Source organism: Cottoperca gobio, chromosome 3, assembly GCF_900634415.1.
Source record: "Cottoperca gobio chromosome 3, fCotGob3.1, whole genome shotgun sequence".
Lineage (NCBI taxonomy): Eukaryota > Metazoa > Chordata > Actinopteri > Perciformes > Bovichtidae > Cottoperca > Cottoperca gobio.
In genome coordinates, this window is record NC_041357.1 from 7,217,894 (window position 1) to 7,233,839 (window position 15,946).

At 39.4% G+C, this 15,946-nt stretch overlaps 1 protein-coding gene and 2 non-coding genes across 4 annotated transcripts; all 3 read right to left on the bottom strand.

The window, feature by feature from the left end:
• Window positions 1-497: 497 nt before the first annotated feature.
• Window positions 498-2,996, bottom strand: rpl12 (ribosomal protein L12). 2 transcript variants are annotated; one of them, XM_029461104.1, is made up of 6 exons: window positions 2,838-2,996; window positions 1,843-1,916; window positions 1,441-1,539; window positions 1,247-1,328; window positions 1,067-1,153; window positions 498-650 (listed from the first exon to the last, which is right to left on the bottom strand). In XM_029461104.1, exons 1-6 carry the CDS (start codon window positions 2,872-2,874, stop codon window positions 532-534), a joined length of 498 nt encoding a protein of 165 aa, XP_029316964.1. In that variant the 5' UTR covers window positions 2,875-2,996; the 3' UTR covers window positions 498-531. The 2 variants fall into 2 exon arrangements, with proteins under 2 accessions (XP_029316964.1, XP_029316973.1); XM_029461113.1 differs by having other exon boundaries at window positions 2,721-2,858.
• LOC115006529 (small nucleolar RNA SNORA65) lies at window positions 796-923 on the bottom strand. The gene has a single exon (XR_003832078.1). It is a non-coding gene; the product is annotated as a small nucleolar RNA SNORA65 (small nucleolar RNA).
• Window positions 1,671-1,797, bottom strand: LOC115006530 (small nucleolar RNA SNORA65). Its single transcript, XR_003832079.1, has one exon. It is a non-coding gene; the product is annotated as a small nucleolar RNA SNORA65 (small nucleolar RNA).
• Window positions 2,997-15,946: the final 12,950 nt, after the last annotated feature.

A 15,946-nucleotide genomic window follows, 5' to 3' on the forward strand; every position in this document is an offset into this window, starting at 1 on the left:
GCAGTGGACAATCTTGGTGATAGACATGTGGATAAAGGTAATTATATTCATATAATTCAAATATGGGGAGGTTGCCAACAGGCCAGCATAGTTGTTTAAATTTCAAAGTAGGCCTAAACATGTCAGTGTATTTTGGCCTTCTATTCAAAAGACCAGTTTTCCTTCGTTATAAATGCAACACAGGCCATGTAACAGTTAAACATTTTGCAGCTCCAGACAAACCATATTTGGGCAAGGTGCCTCTTGATAGTAAAGGTTGCCGACCAGAGTATAAATAAAGCTTTCCTATACACCTTGTAAATTTAAACATAACTTTAATATCATTTAGATTAACAAAGTGCTATTATAGAATATTTCATCTGGTTTCCCCAGATAAGAGTTAGAGTAATAAGTAGTGGCTCTGTAATATATCAGTATGAAGTGGCATAAAATGTAAATATACTTTAGTTGTGCATTAAGAGTTTCGTGTAAAATAAGAAAGAAATGTTCACAAGTCGTCCAGTTTTCCAATGTTTTATTTGTGCCGCTCATTTAATCAGATGGACACTCTACTTTGCCGCTGTTTATGTCATCAATGACATCATGGGGAGGACGACCGTCAATGGTGCAGCCGACCGACTGAGCGGTACCCAGGATCTCTTTGATGGTTCCTGAAGGTAAATAAACAGATTGTCAATTTATTTGCATATGAATAAATCTATGATAAACAATTTTCAACCTCAAATCTTTGAGAAAAAGTGAAATGTTCAAACTGATGTGGGATCAAAATCTGCGTTTTTAGTTTGATTAATGATAATTTGTTCCAAACTTTTCGGCACAAAGTTAGCCATTGTTTTCGGGCATCCCTGTTTCCTAAAGCCGGGTCAATCTGAGCCTCCACTGGATTATACTCAGTCACTCTGACAGACAGGCATAGTGGCGGGAGGCTGACAAGCAAACTAGCTGAATGAATATGTGGCAATGTAAAAAGTGAACCATTCAGCCTACTGTGATGCCTATATAATCACCAACATTATAAAAAAAAAAAATACAATTCAGAGGGTTTTGACATCTCTTGTTTTCTTACCAGAGAGCTCTCTGGCGATGGAGCGAGCCCTCATGGTGCGAGCGACGGTCACAATCTCATCGAAGGTCACACTTCCACTGTGCTTGACTATGAAATAAGGGTGAAATTAGTCAACCTACAATTTATGCAACCATATTTTAAGGTTCACATTCTTTCCAACAGAAGGTCACAGTAACTTACTGTTCTTGACCTTCTTCCGGTCACGAGGAGGCTCCTTCAGAGCCTTGATGATCAGAGCAGATGCAGAGGGAACAACCTCGACCTTAAAAGCAATCACAAAACAGGAGTCATTATCACAGCAAGTCGTCCTCATGCCTCCACTAAGCTGAAGCATCAGTGAGCTTCATATTGTGAATTTGGACATAATGCCGTACCGCTGCCTGCCTGTTCTGGATGGTCAGCTTCACAGTGATCCTCAGGCCCTTCCAGTCACCGGTGGCCTTGGCAATGTCATCACCCACTTTCTTGGGAGACTGGTGAGAAAATACAGGAAAAAAGATACGATGAGATAACTAAACTTACTACCCACACCAAAGATTTTATAAATGTGAGTTTTTCTAAACCATAAAAATCTTCCAGGATTACTGAATAATGAAGCCTCATGTTGTGTTCCAAACTTTTGGCACAAAGTTGTCCATTGTTTTCGGGCATCCCTGTTTCCTAAAGCTGGGTCAATCTGAGCCTCCACTGGATTATACTCAGTCACTCTGACAGACAGGCATAGTGGCGGGAGGCTAGTTTTAAATTTGTACAACAACTTTTCAATTCACACTCACCAGACCCAGAGGTCCAATTTTGGGGGCCAGGGCTGATGTGGCACCGACTTCTCCTCCTGTGCACCTCATGTACACTATAAGACAAAAAATAGATTCTGAGCACAACCTGATCAAAAGGGCTTCACTTTATGCAGTTTCTTTACAGCCACCGACTAGCAATTATTAATTCACACAAATTGTGTACTTTGAAATCATGCAACAAACATGGTACACTTTGTTAATCACATTAAGTTGACAATTCAGAAATGACTGACTCCTAATAGGATGGGACAAAATGCAGCGCATACATTTAACAATGTGCTGTGCATGACAATTGGAGGATCCAAAATCCTCAATGTCCATTCCTTGAGTGAAGCGCCACAGTTTTATGAAAACTACATCCCTGATATTTGTAATAACTAGTTTGGCATTTTGGCCAATTACCAGAATTGTTCAGGGCAAGACTGCAGGAGTCAAACAAATAGTATGAGGTAGTCTACTGATTCAACTTCTTATGGCTGGATCAACGGTAACCTGTCACTACTTTAATTAGTTATATTAATTGATAAGAAAAAAATATAAAAATCATAAACGTCAGTATCAGTAAAAGGGATCACTGAAACATCAAATTATGGGAATCCATGAATAAAATTACTATGAATAACGATGCCTAAACATAATTGTATAAATAAAAGCAACATTTTACAAAACAAACGCCTATGAGGATAGCCAAATTAGCTAGTGGTAATCCCACGTGGTTAGCATTTCGTCGGCCAGACAAATCAGTTTTTTGGTCACTAATGCCACCACGAATAACCTGAAAAGACATTTAAGCATGCGGAACTTAAGCCAGACATATTTTCCCAAGTTCTTCGTCGAGTTTCGTGCTTCATCTTTACCGTTTTCTCAAGACCGTTCACAGGCCGGCAGACACGGAGGCAGCCGGCACAGAACGACTCCATCTTGGCTGTGAACAAGCTTCTGTTTATATTACCCAGTTGACACTGAAAACATACCAACTTTAATCTCGGTGGGATCGAATTTGGGAGGCATGTTGCTGCAGCGTAGGTTGAGCTCAGTTCAGCTTGGTGAGGGTGTCGGATGAACCCGGGCTCGGGACGACCGATTACTGTTGCACCTTCACCGCTAAAGGGAGAAAACGAAAGAACGTTCAGAGGCCGCGGAGGGCTTTATAAATCCACAAAGTATCGCGAGATGTTGGGATTCAGTTCACATGACGTAATTTCAACGAATGGGAGGGTTTTATTCCAAAGGTAAGGCTGGTTATATTTTGTTTAAGTTAATACATTTAACTAAAGAGGTGGAGGAAGTATTCAGATCCTTAACTTTAGTAATAGTACTTTAAGTATTCTCACTGTGAAAATACTCTGTTACAAGTAGAAGTCATGCATTGAAAAATGTTTACTTAAGTAAAGGTACGATATGTAAGTATAATGAGGAAATATCCCCTTTGAATGTTATACTATGATATAGCCTATTATACCATTATTATTATATTATTATTATTATTATTATTATTATTATTATTATTATTATTCATGCATTAGTGTAAAAGCAAGATGTTATTGCTGTAGTATTGGAGCTCATTTTGAACTATTAACTAAGGATTATTTTCATTATGGATTAATCTGATGATTATTTTCTCCATTAATCAATTGATTGTTTTGTTGTAGAAATAGTGAAAATAGTGAGAAATCATGATCACAATTATAACCTCAACATTATTACTAATACATTACAATGAATTAAGGAAAAATAGCAAATCTGCACATTTGAGAAGTTGGAACCATGACTTAAAAATGACTTAAACCATAAAAATGTTCCAAATAATTTTCCATCACTCGACTAATTAATGGACTCCTCTTTTCAGCTGTACTTGTATAAACCTATGGGTAGTTTAATTAATAACAAAACATCGTATTTTATAAACTCTTCATATGTTTTGTGTGCAAATCTTGTAAGAGGAACAAAAAAGTATTTCCCTCTGAATGGTGGTGGAGTATAATGTATAAAGTGGCATGAGAAGAAAATATTCAAGTTAAGTACATACAGTATATCTCAAAAGTGAGTACACCCTTTAGATTTTTGCAAATATTCTGTTATATCCTTTCAGGGGATAACATTATCCTACTGAAACTTTGATATAACTTAAAGTAGTCAGTGTGCTGCTTGAATAACAGTATAGATTTATTGTCCTTTGAAAATTACTCAGTACACAGCTGTTAATGTCTAAACAGCTGGCAACAAAAGTGAGTACACCCCATAGTGAACATGTCTAAATTGTGCCCAAAGTGTCAATATTTTGTGTGACCACCATTGTTATCTAGCACTGCTTTAACCCTCCTGGGCATGGAATTCACCAGAGCTGCACAGGTTGCTTCTGGAATCTTCTTCCACTCCTCCACGACGACATCACGGAGCGCACGGATGTTGGACACCTTGCACTCCTCCACCTTCCTCTTGAGGATGCCCCACATGTGCTCAATTGGGTTTAGGTCTGGAGACATACTTGGCCAGTCCATCACCTTAACCTTCAGCTTCTTCAGCAAGGCCGTTGTCATCTTGGAGGTGTGTTTAGGGTCATTATCATGTTGGAAAACTGCCCTACGGCCCAGTTTCCGAAGAGAGGGGATCATGCTCTGCTGCAGGATGTCACAGTATATATTGGAATTCATGTGTCCCTCAATGAAATGCAGCTCCCCAGTGCCGGCAGCACTCATGCAGCCCCAGACCATGATGCTGCCACCACCATGCTTGACTGTAGGCAAAACACATTTGTCTTGGTACTCCTCACCAGGGTGCCGCCACACACGCCGGACACCATCTGACCCAAACAGGTTTATTTTGGTCTCATCAGACCACAGGACATGGTTCCAGTAACTCATGTTCTTGGATTCATTGTCTTCAGCAAACTGTTTGCGGGCTTTCTTATGCATCGGTTTCAGAAGGGGCTTCTGTCTGGGGCGACGGCCATACAAACCGATTTGATGCAGTGTGCGGCGTATGGTCTGGGCACTGACAGGCTGACATCCCACTTCTGCAACCTCTGCAGCAATGCTGGAAGCACTCGCACGTCTATTTTTGGAAACCAACCTCTGGATATGACGCTGAGCACGTGGACTCAACTTCTTTGGTCGACCCTGGCGAGGCCTGTTCCGAGTGGAACCTGTCCTGGAAAACCGCTGTATGATCTTAGCCACTGTGCTGCAACTCATTTTCATGGTGTTGGCAATCTTCTTATAGCCAAGGCCATCTTTGTGAAGCGCAATAATCCTTTTTTTCAGCCGCTCAGAGAGTTCCTTGCCATGAGGTGCCATGTTGTCCAGCATTCAGAGAGAATTGTGCCCAAAACACCAAATTTAACAGCCCTGCTTATCATTTACACCTGAATCCTTGTAACACTAACGAGTCACATGACACCAGGGCGGGAAAACAACATCATTGGGCACAATTTAGGACATGTTCACTATGGGGTGTACTCACTTTTGTTGCCAGCTGTTTAGACATTAACAGCTGTGTACTGAGTAATTTTCAAAGGACAATAAATCTATACTGTTATTCAAGCAGCACACTGACTACTTTAAGTTATATCAAAGTTTCAGTAGGATAATGTTATCCCCTGAAAGGATATAACAGAATATTTGCAAAAATCTAAAGGGTGTACTCACTTTTGAGATATACTGTATATCTCAAATTTGCAATACTTGAGCAAATGTAATTAGTTGCATTCCATTGTTAATAATTAGTAGTATTCAAATATTTTACTTTAAGTAAAAATACTAATACCACACTGAAAATATTCCACTACATGTAAAAAATCCCCAAAAGTATGAATTTAGCCAAAAAGGATGAATTTAGAATAACAAACCAACATAGTAGTAATATTGTATTAATCTATAAATAGTCATTAGTATATAAATAATATGATTCAGACTCAGATATTGCTTGTGTTTTGAGAGTTTTGTCGGTGTCGGAGTTATTTTCTGAACTTGTTCTCAGAGGAGACCAAAGTGCTGCTTGTGGGAGCTGAGTGGAAGAACAGGATAATGGGCCTGAGTGTTGCTGGATATTAAAGTATTATGTCAGTGTATATTACTCAGCTGTGGAATGTAACTGAGTATATTTACTGAAGTGTACTTTAGTATGCTTCAAATTTGAGGTACTTGTACTTTCTACTTCTAGCCTATTTCACTATATGAAATATTGTACTTTTTGCTCCTCTACATTTATCTGACAGCTACATTACAAATTAAGATTGTTGCAGACAAAACATATGAAGAGTATATAAAGTTTTGTTATAAATTAAACTACCCAGCAGTTTATACAAGTACAGCTGAAACGATTAGTCGATTAATCAATCTGTCGATTGACAGAAAATGTATTGGCAACTATTTATTACATCTATACACATGTACATATTTTTAAAATGTCAAGGCTCCAGCTTCTTAAGTGTGATTATTTGCTGCGTTTCGTTTTAATAAATGTGATATTGACGTTTGGACTGCTGGTTGGACAAATCACACACTGTAAAGGTGACACTTTGGGCTCTTGTGACGGCATGTCTCACTACTTTCACTATTTTTACAAACCAATCACTCAAAAATGGAGAAAATAATCAGAAGATTAATAGATAATGAAAATAAGCATTAGTTCATAGTTCCAATTTTTATAAAGAATGTCCTGCTTTTATATATTACTTATAAATTTAATATAATAATATAATGTTTCTACATTTAGTACTTTATGTAAATTTTCCTGATTATACTTACATACTTTTACAATATATATGCAGGACTTCTACTTGTACGAGAACGAGATCACGGGTACAAGCGGCCGAAATGGGTTTTCTCAGACGGGTGGCTGGCATCTCCCTTAGAGATAGGGTGAGAAGCTCAGCCATCCGTGAGAGACTCGGAGTAGAGCCGCTGCTCCTTTACATTGAAAGGAGCCAGTTGACGTGGTTCGGGCATCTAGTAAGGATGCCACCTGGGCGCCTCCCTAGGGAGGTGTTCCAGGACATGTCCAGCTGGGAGGAGACCCCGGGGAAGACCCAGGACTCGGTGGAGAGATTATATCTCATCACTGGCCTGGGAACGCCTCAGGATCCCCCAGTCGGAGCTGGAGGATGTGGCCCGGAGAAGGGAAGATTGGGGTTCCTTACTGGAGCTGCTGCCCCCGCGACCCGATCCCGGATAAGCGGTAGACGATGGATGGATGGACTTCTACTTGTAGCAGAATATTTTTGAAAGGTTGTCTGAGTACTTTTACCTAAAGGATCTGAATACTTCCTCCCCCAGGTGTGTGAAATGTTTCCAGTCTGCTGTCAGCGGTATCATCTCGCCTGTTGTGCAGTTGCATGTGAAACCAGTGTTTTCCTGCAGGACATTTTTGACTCAGAGTTGCAACAGGAATAGCAGCAGATCACAAGAGGGAGTAAGTGGGTGAGAAGCAGAGATCATCGCTGTTGTGCTGCTTAATATGCATCATGAAAATCTGTCAGAAGATAGTCAGATATTCACAGCTCATATTATGAAAGGAAAGCTTTATCTGTATCTTCAGAAACTCCTCAACATTTAGAGGAAATGTCACATGTGAATCATCTTTGAAATGAAATGTTTTTATGTTTTAGTTGCTAAAGCTCTTGAAAGCATGAAAGCTTTTATTTATTTATTTAAATGTCCCTTTTTATGTTGGAAATAGATAAGATAGGCTAAAGCTGAATATTATATTTTTATTTCTCTTCACTTTCTCAAGAAAACTAAGCTTGTTATTGTCACTTCAATGTGTTGGCTAGTTTTTCTAAGAGTTTAATATGAATAATAACAACCATGGAGAGAATGAAGCAGGAATAAAGAAGATGATGCGTTTTGTCTTTGTCTGGCAAATGAATAATAATGATTAATTAGGTTTTAGCTGAATATTTCTAATTCTAACAGTGGTAATACATTATAGCAGTCGCAGCAGTAATGGACCTTGGACACTATAATTAAGAATAATCACTCTAATAGTAATTATTTAGTGTATTTCAAAGTGTGAACGACCTGGTTTGTAACATGTTAACAAGTTCCGTTAATATTCCACCATCATGAGACACGAAGGAGTCCAGTTTCATTCCTTCAGCGAATGCACTTCCATTTCCACTGTCTTGTGTGTGTGTGTGTGTGTGTGTGTGTGTGTGTGTGTGTGTGTGTGTGTGTGTGTGTGTGTGTGTGTGTGTATATGTGCGTGTGTGTGTGTTTTTGTGTGTGTGTGCATATGTGTATGGGTGTGTACAGGCATAATACAGTGTGGAGGGTAAGTGCCAGTAGTTATTTCTGCATAAACAAACTGTGAGCCTGAAGCAAGAACAATCGAAGCCAATGTTGACATTGTGGCGCACACACACACACACACGCACGCACACGCACACACACACACACACACACACACACACACACACACACACACACACACACACACACACACACACAGAGTCAGACAGGTCATTTGTTAAACTCAAGGGAATGATTCGATTTCAGCAGAGTTGCTCTCTCTGCATCTCTTCCTCCTACTTGACCTTTTCCTTGTGTTTTCCAATCAGCAGCTCGTCTTCTTGTTCTTGTTCTTCTTCGTTCTAATTCTTCCGCTGTACAATATCCTCTATAGATTTTTCAAGTCAGGGGAATAAAGGCTAAATAGACAGCTTGTCTGTTTTAAATGGATTCAAAAGAGGAGGTAAAACTGTGCATGGATTCCCGCTCCTCAGTGTTTTGTAAGTATTGATTGATAAATTAATCTGTAGTTCATCAATAGCAGCTGGTTCAGACTCATGATTGGGTTTTAGAACAGGAAGTCTATGAGGCAACTCCCATTTTTAGTGCACAATTCAGCAGTGGTGGAAGAAGTACTCAGAGCGTTTACTTAAGTAGAAGTAGTAATATCACAGTGAAATACTCTGTTACATGTACCAAAATCCAAAGTGCTCATCATGCAGAACAATCCATTTCATAATCATTTATATTATATCACTTGATTATAATTTGTGACATGTGTTAATCACAGACCACTTCATTTCTTTGTACTTTTTACATTGGCAATAAAGTATTCTATGAATGTTGCAGCTGGTAAAGGAGAAGTTCATTTTATTTACTTTATATGATGATGATGATGTCTCGGTCTGGCTCTGTCCAGCTGCCTTTTAAACATTTTGTTTCCCCTGCTAATCAGCTCCCTGCCTCTTTCCCCTCACCTGACTCCTCCACCCATCTCTCCACCTGCACTCCATCCCCTTCTCAGATTAGTTTGACTGGTTTTTCTGTTCTTGATGGATCCCCGTGTTTGTTATGTGAAGTTTTGTTTTGCCTTGCCTGCACCAAATCTTAAATTAAATTTGTTTCCTGTTAAAGTTCCTGTTGCCTGCAGCCTCCTGTATGTGGATCCACCTGCTCCACTCTTCATGACAAATGTGTCGCTTAATCTAATATTAAACAATACATCATGCCTGATATATATTTTGTATTCATAATCTAAATCTGCAAAGTAACTAAAGCTCTGAAATAAATTTAGTAAAAAGTAGAATAATTGTCTCCATGATGTAGTGAAGTAGAAGTATAAAGAGCGTAACATGGAAATACTCAAGTAAAGTAAATCACTCAAAATTGACGTGAATGTACTTATTTACTTTCCACCACTGACCATTATTAGATTATTATTAGTTTATACTGTTGCATCAGTGTGTACGCAGTATTTAACTGTTGTAGCTGCAGCTGTTGTAGATGGAGCTAGCGTTACTGTTGGGACAGACATAGTCTGTTGGAACCAAAATTCCAAGTCCCCCGGAGAACAGTAATTATACTATCATGGCAATAACAGATGCCCCCGCTTCTCTCACCTAAACAGATCAACTGCAGAAGGTAGCCAGAAGGTGATCCAACGTTCATCGGGTGATTCGACACTTAACCATAACAGCTTCTCGTTGGCGGGTCAGCAGTGGTGGCCAAATCACTGCCCATCTCCTCCTGGCTTCCAGCGCCACTCTTCCCTTCTGTTCCATAAGCGACAAAAGGCTCTTACGGCTGTCTCCCCCAACCTGTGGGCTGCTGCTTTTCTCCCTTTTCATGTCGTTCAAATGACTGTAGCCATTCTCAACCCTGACTGTGCTAGGAATACTCTGCAGCCGACCTCGACTGGGAATAGCCAAGCCTGCCACCCTTTCTCCCCGCAATCTTGCTGCAGGTCAAAAGCTTGGTCTCAGCCCTCTTCCCATGGGACTCTCAGTTCGACAAGGATGATCATTTGAACCTCTACAGACCACAAAACCACATCTGGCCTCGAGGTTGTTTGGATTCCCCGGGGGAGATGCCGCCTTCTTCCCAGGTCGACTCTCATCTCCCATGATTGTGCTGTTTGCAGTAAGTTGTTCTTTGTTCTCTTATCTGGCTGTTGGCCCCTCTCACAAATTTGATTGATGGTATGGCTCCAATATGTCAGCGGGCGTCTCAGGGTCTTTGGGTGAGTGCCATTTTACACCGTGCCAGGATATGAGCCATGGTGCCATTTCATTTTATTTTAACTTTACTTCAGGTCATTCATTAAAATGGAGACAACGATTACAGGATACACGAAGAGAGACTATGGAAATACACTGTGGCAAAAACATAGAAATAGACATGAGATACACACACACACACACACACACACACACACACACACACACACACACACACACCCACCCACACACACCCACACACGCACACACACACACACACACACACACACACACACACACACACACACACACACACACACACACAGATGCTATTTGGTATGTAGAATTGTTTGTTTTCCATGTTGACGGATGGTTACACTCTGTTTGTGCTTGTTCAGGTAGAAAACAGGACATCACCGCCAACTGGACAAAAACAAAAACTTGATTCTCTTCAGTGGAGACCTCATCACTCAAAATATTACCTTTCTTTTAGTTTTGCCTGTTTTGTCTCCTATCTTCTTTATGGTAAGTGTATAGTTGAATAATTCAATGCTTTATTAATTTGAGTAATTAGTTCAAAAATAAACATTCAGGCTATTTATTGAAACCTTTGGAAAATTGAATTGCGGTCATTTCTTTTCCTGACAGAAACAGAAAAACATACATTTACAAGCGAGGACATTTAAAGTAGATATAAACAAAGGACTATACCTTCAAGAGCAGCAACAAAGAAAGAAAGAGATTAGGACTGTGAAATCATTGTGGCTCTGATATATTACATAACTACAAGTTAGTGAAGACAAATCTGAATCTTTATAAGATGCTATCAGCATTGTTTTATCTGCCTCAAGTCATCCTGAATTTTTTTTAAACCCTAATTGAACTATATAAAGTTTGGTTTTGACAAGTGCTGTACAAATAAAAGTGTTTCATTATCTATTTATGACACGATATTTACTGTCATTCATTCTTGTCCAGTGCGAGATTAATATTGTTCCTTTTAATTAAACTCAACTGTGCAAGAAAGCAAATAAGCTTCACCACAAATGTCCAACTGTTCCTTTAGGAAGTCTTGATGATAAAACAAGTAGATGTAATAAACATCAAATTATATTTAGTTCTTACTGTAACAGTAATGCTTTGAATGAGGCTGTTCCCCTGTTTGGGACTTTCCTGGACTGTATCTATAATATCTACACAGCTCAGGAGTGGAGCATGTCTAGTTTGTTGACCTCAGGATTTTAGACAATTATGTAGTTCTGATGACCACTGGTGCCACAAAACAACCCCAGGTCATCTGGGAAAAAGTGGAACTGGACTAGATTTTTTCCTCAATGCAGCATCCTGAAATTTCTACAGGACAAAAAAGTAAAACCACTGGTTTCATTTAAAAAGATGCATTGTATTTACAAGTTTTTTTTTAATGTAAACTCTTAATCTGAAAAGAAACTACAGCGGTCAGATACATGTAATGAAGTAGAAGTATATTGTAACATAACATGTAAACACTCAAGTGAAGTACCTTCATTTGTATTTAAGAAATAAAGCCAAAACTACCTGTAGGAAGACACCGGACAATATATAAATGAGTGTTTTTTCTTGTAATTTGTGTGAACTTTTAAAAACCTTTAACAAGCAGACTGCGTGACTTTGTTTACAGCAGGATGCACTTGGTTTAAGATGCTGTCGATCCAGATCTGTCAGGCAGCTGAGTCGGCGGCTCAGAGGGCAGCTAGTCAATAACTGTAAAAGGACACTTGGCCTATATAATCGGATTCCTTTCTGAGAGTTTCTTCTCCATCTACGCTCCACGGACTTCCTTCCTTTCCTTCTTCTTTCCATTACGAGAAACTGGAGACAGAGAGGAACAACACTAACCAATCCTGGATTCTTTAATGAAGCTCACATCAACATACCATCCTTTTTTCTTTCTTTTTTATGCATTAAAGAAATGTTATGGTTATATGGCATGCAAAACAAAAAGTAATAAAGATACAAATATGATAACACAACATAACAAGCAACAAAGCAGAAGAGGGAAGAGAAAAAAAAGGTAACGAAAATGAACAATATCAGGTATAATTAACAGAAAATTGATAAATTAATTAATTGTCATACACAGATTAATTGTCATATGTAACCCGGGGAACGTTAGTAATATTGTGTGTTGTATACAATATTCAATTTGGTATATTTAATTTACTTGATCCTTCCATTTTGAGTTAATTAATTGGTCATCTTTTAACTAATTGCTTGTAATTACTATGAATTACTCTAATAGAGTTCTAATAAAAGTAATAGGATGAGTGGGCTTTTATAAATACTAATATACTATATATAATAATTTCCCAGAAGCCACTTGCAGCTTTACATGACCAAAATATGTGATGTGATTTGCCTTCTGTTCACCAAATTCTCTCCAGCATCTTGAAGGGAAATTGTCTTTGTACTTACTTTGAATTTGTCTAAAAATATAAAATAATAATCTTCCACATGTATTCTTTTCAATAGTCTGAGTTAGTTGTTTCATGTATGTATTTTGCAAATTTGTTCCCTATCAGCTGGTGATATAATGCACGAAAGTTAATTTTCCCATTTCTTTTTTAACATTGACATTACTGTTTATCTTGATGGTTAACTTATAATATTTAACATACCATACTAATGAAGTACAGTTCATTTGAAAGTTTGGTAGAGACCTGATTTGAGGCGGGGGCTTAATTAATGAGTATTTGTGCTGAATCAAGGGCAAGTTATCATTTGCCCTGCTGCTCGGGTCCCCTGGTGATTCAGCACAAATTGAGAGAGCAGAGCAATTCCCCAGGAGTTTGGTTTAATTTCTTCTGTGGGAGAGATTCCACTGAACCATGTTAACCCCACAGCACCACCAGGAAGTTAAGTTGCACAAGGAGCCTTAAAGTTTAAAAACAATATGAGATGAAAGGCTGTGCTTTATAGTCCTTAACAAATGGCTGCTCTGAATCCCTGTGAAGAGAGAACAGTATTTCAAAATGTAAATCTGATGCAGAAAAACAAGCACATTATGTTTTCTTATGATGCAGCTTGAGACAGTAAGCAGTTTATTGTTGAAACATGTGAAACATCGTTGAAAGTGATGGAGTTAAGGTAAGTTTTACAAGGCTTCAGTTCTTTAAGTTTTCTACTTCTACTCTGTATTACTACTACTGCTACTGCTATTACTACTACTACTACTACTACTACTACTACTACTACTACTACGACTACTACTGCTGCTGCTACTGATGTCACTGCTACTGCTTCTACTACTGCTACTGCTACTACTGCTGTTGCTGCTGTTACTACTACTGCTACTACTGCTACTACTGCTGCTGCTGTTACTACTACTGATGCTGCTGCTACTACTACTGCTACTGCTGCTACTACTTCTACTGCTACTGCTGCTGCTACTGCTGCTACTACTACTGCTATTACTGCTGCTGACACTGCTACTACTGCTGCCGCTGCTGCCACTACTGCTGCCACTACTGCTACTGCTGCTACTACTGCCGCTGCTTCTACTGCTATTGCTGCTACTATTGCTACTAATACTACTACTACTACTACTACTACTACTACTACTACTACTACTACTACTGCTACTACTACTACTAATGCTACTGCTGCAGCTGCTACTGCTGCTACTACTACTGCTATTACTGCTGCTGACACTGCTACTACTGCTACTAATGCTGCTGCTGCTACCACTACTGCTGCCATTACTGCTACTGCTGCTACTACTGCTGCTGCTTCTACTGCTATTGCTGCTACTATTGCTACTAATACTACTACTACTACTACTACTACTACTACTACTACTACTACTACTACTACTACTACTACTGTGGCTGCTGCTTCTACTGCTGCTACTACTACTGCTATTACTGCTGCTGACACTGCTACTACTGCTACTACTGATGCCGCTGCTACTGCTGCCACTACTGCTACTACTACCGCTAATGCTTCTACTACTGCCGTTGCTATTACTGCTGCTGATACTACTGCTGTTGCTACTGCTACTGCTACTACTGCTGTTGCTACTACTGCTTATACTACTGCTGCTGCTACTGCTACTACTGCTACTACCGCTACTACTGCTGTCGCTGCTACTGCTGCCACTACTACTGCTACTACTGCTACTACTGCTGGTGCTTCTACTGCTATTGCTACTACTATTGCTACTATTATTGCTACTAATACTACCACTACTACTGCTACTACTGCTGCTGCTACTGCTACTGTTGCTGCTACTACTACTACTGCTGCTGCTACTGATGTCACTGCTACTGCTTCTACTACTGCTACTGCTACTACTGCTGTTGCTGCTGTTACTACTACTGCTACTACTGCTACTACTGCTGCTGCTGTTACTACTACTGATGCTGCTGCTACTACTACTGCTACTGCTGCTACTACTTCTACTACTACTGCTACTGCTCCTGGTGCTGCTACTACTGCTGTTGCTACTGCTACTACTATTACAGCTATCAGAAGTAATATATAGTTGATAATCAGTGTTTAAAAAAAATGAAATATGGATCACATGACTATTTCTATGTTAAGGTGTCATCTGCCTCTCAGCTCTATGTACAGTAGCTTTATTGTTTTTAAATTCACGACCCACAACTTTTTATTATGTCGTTTTCAGAGAAAAAAACATAAAAACCCATCGCACACTATACCTGCTCATCAGCAAACAGCAAACAGACACAGTTAGAGCATTTAGCAGCTATAGACAAATATTTCCCTCAAGAGTTGATGAATATCAAAAACAGAGCTACAGTACAAGAGAGAACATATTGGACTTACATTCAGATAGACACAAACACAACTTCAATTATATAATTATGCTCTGAAACTGCTGGATGCATTTTTGTTCAAATATGCTGGGAGAGAGGGGTCTAGCATTTGAGGGATACCCTTTAATCGGTGAGATGTAACTGAGAACTTGTTTCCACTACCTCCAAGTTCCTCTAAAAACCTAGGTTATTGCCAGTTTACAATGCTCAGAAATGTAAACATCTACTATTGTATTACAACTGGGAAAAACTCAGCAAAGCTTCAGAGCAGCTACTAAAAGAACCTTGAGGTGAATAATTTTCCTTCTCTGCTGCTTTTTTTCTCATATTCAATAATGAATATTGAACCTCCACATAAAAGAAAGATTGTGACTCCCACGCCTGGTTAACCCTGATGACATTCCTGTGTAATTGTTTTTATTGAGACATGACAAAAAACCTCCAGAGCCACAGAAGACATTATACTGAAGTAGTTCTCCCTGTGACTAGTAAACTGACCTTTATGTGTGAAATTGGTGGAATGCCCCTTTAATACTCTGGATAATCCTTATTGATGGTGTCGAGCAAAAAATCTCCAGTCCTGTTCCAGTTAGTGAGGATGGTTTCAGACTGGATTGATTTGTCAGCATGCTCCTGTAGCCTCGTAGCGTCGCAGCTTGCTCTCTGGTTTCCCTTTGCCTCCCTCCTGGTCATGGATTAGCATGTAATCTCTGATATTCATCAGCCCGCCATGTCAGAGGTCTTCTTATTACAACGTCGCTCTCATCCCGGTGTAGATGACCTGGATTGTACTGGTTTGTAAAAGAAGACTCAGTTCAAC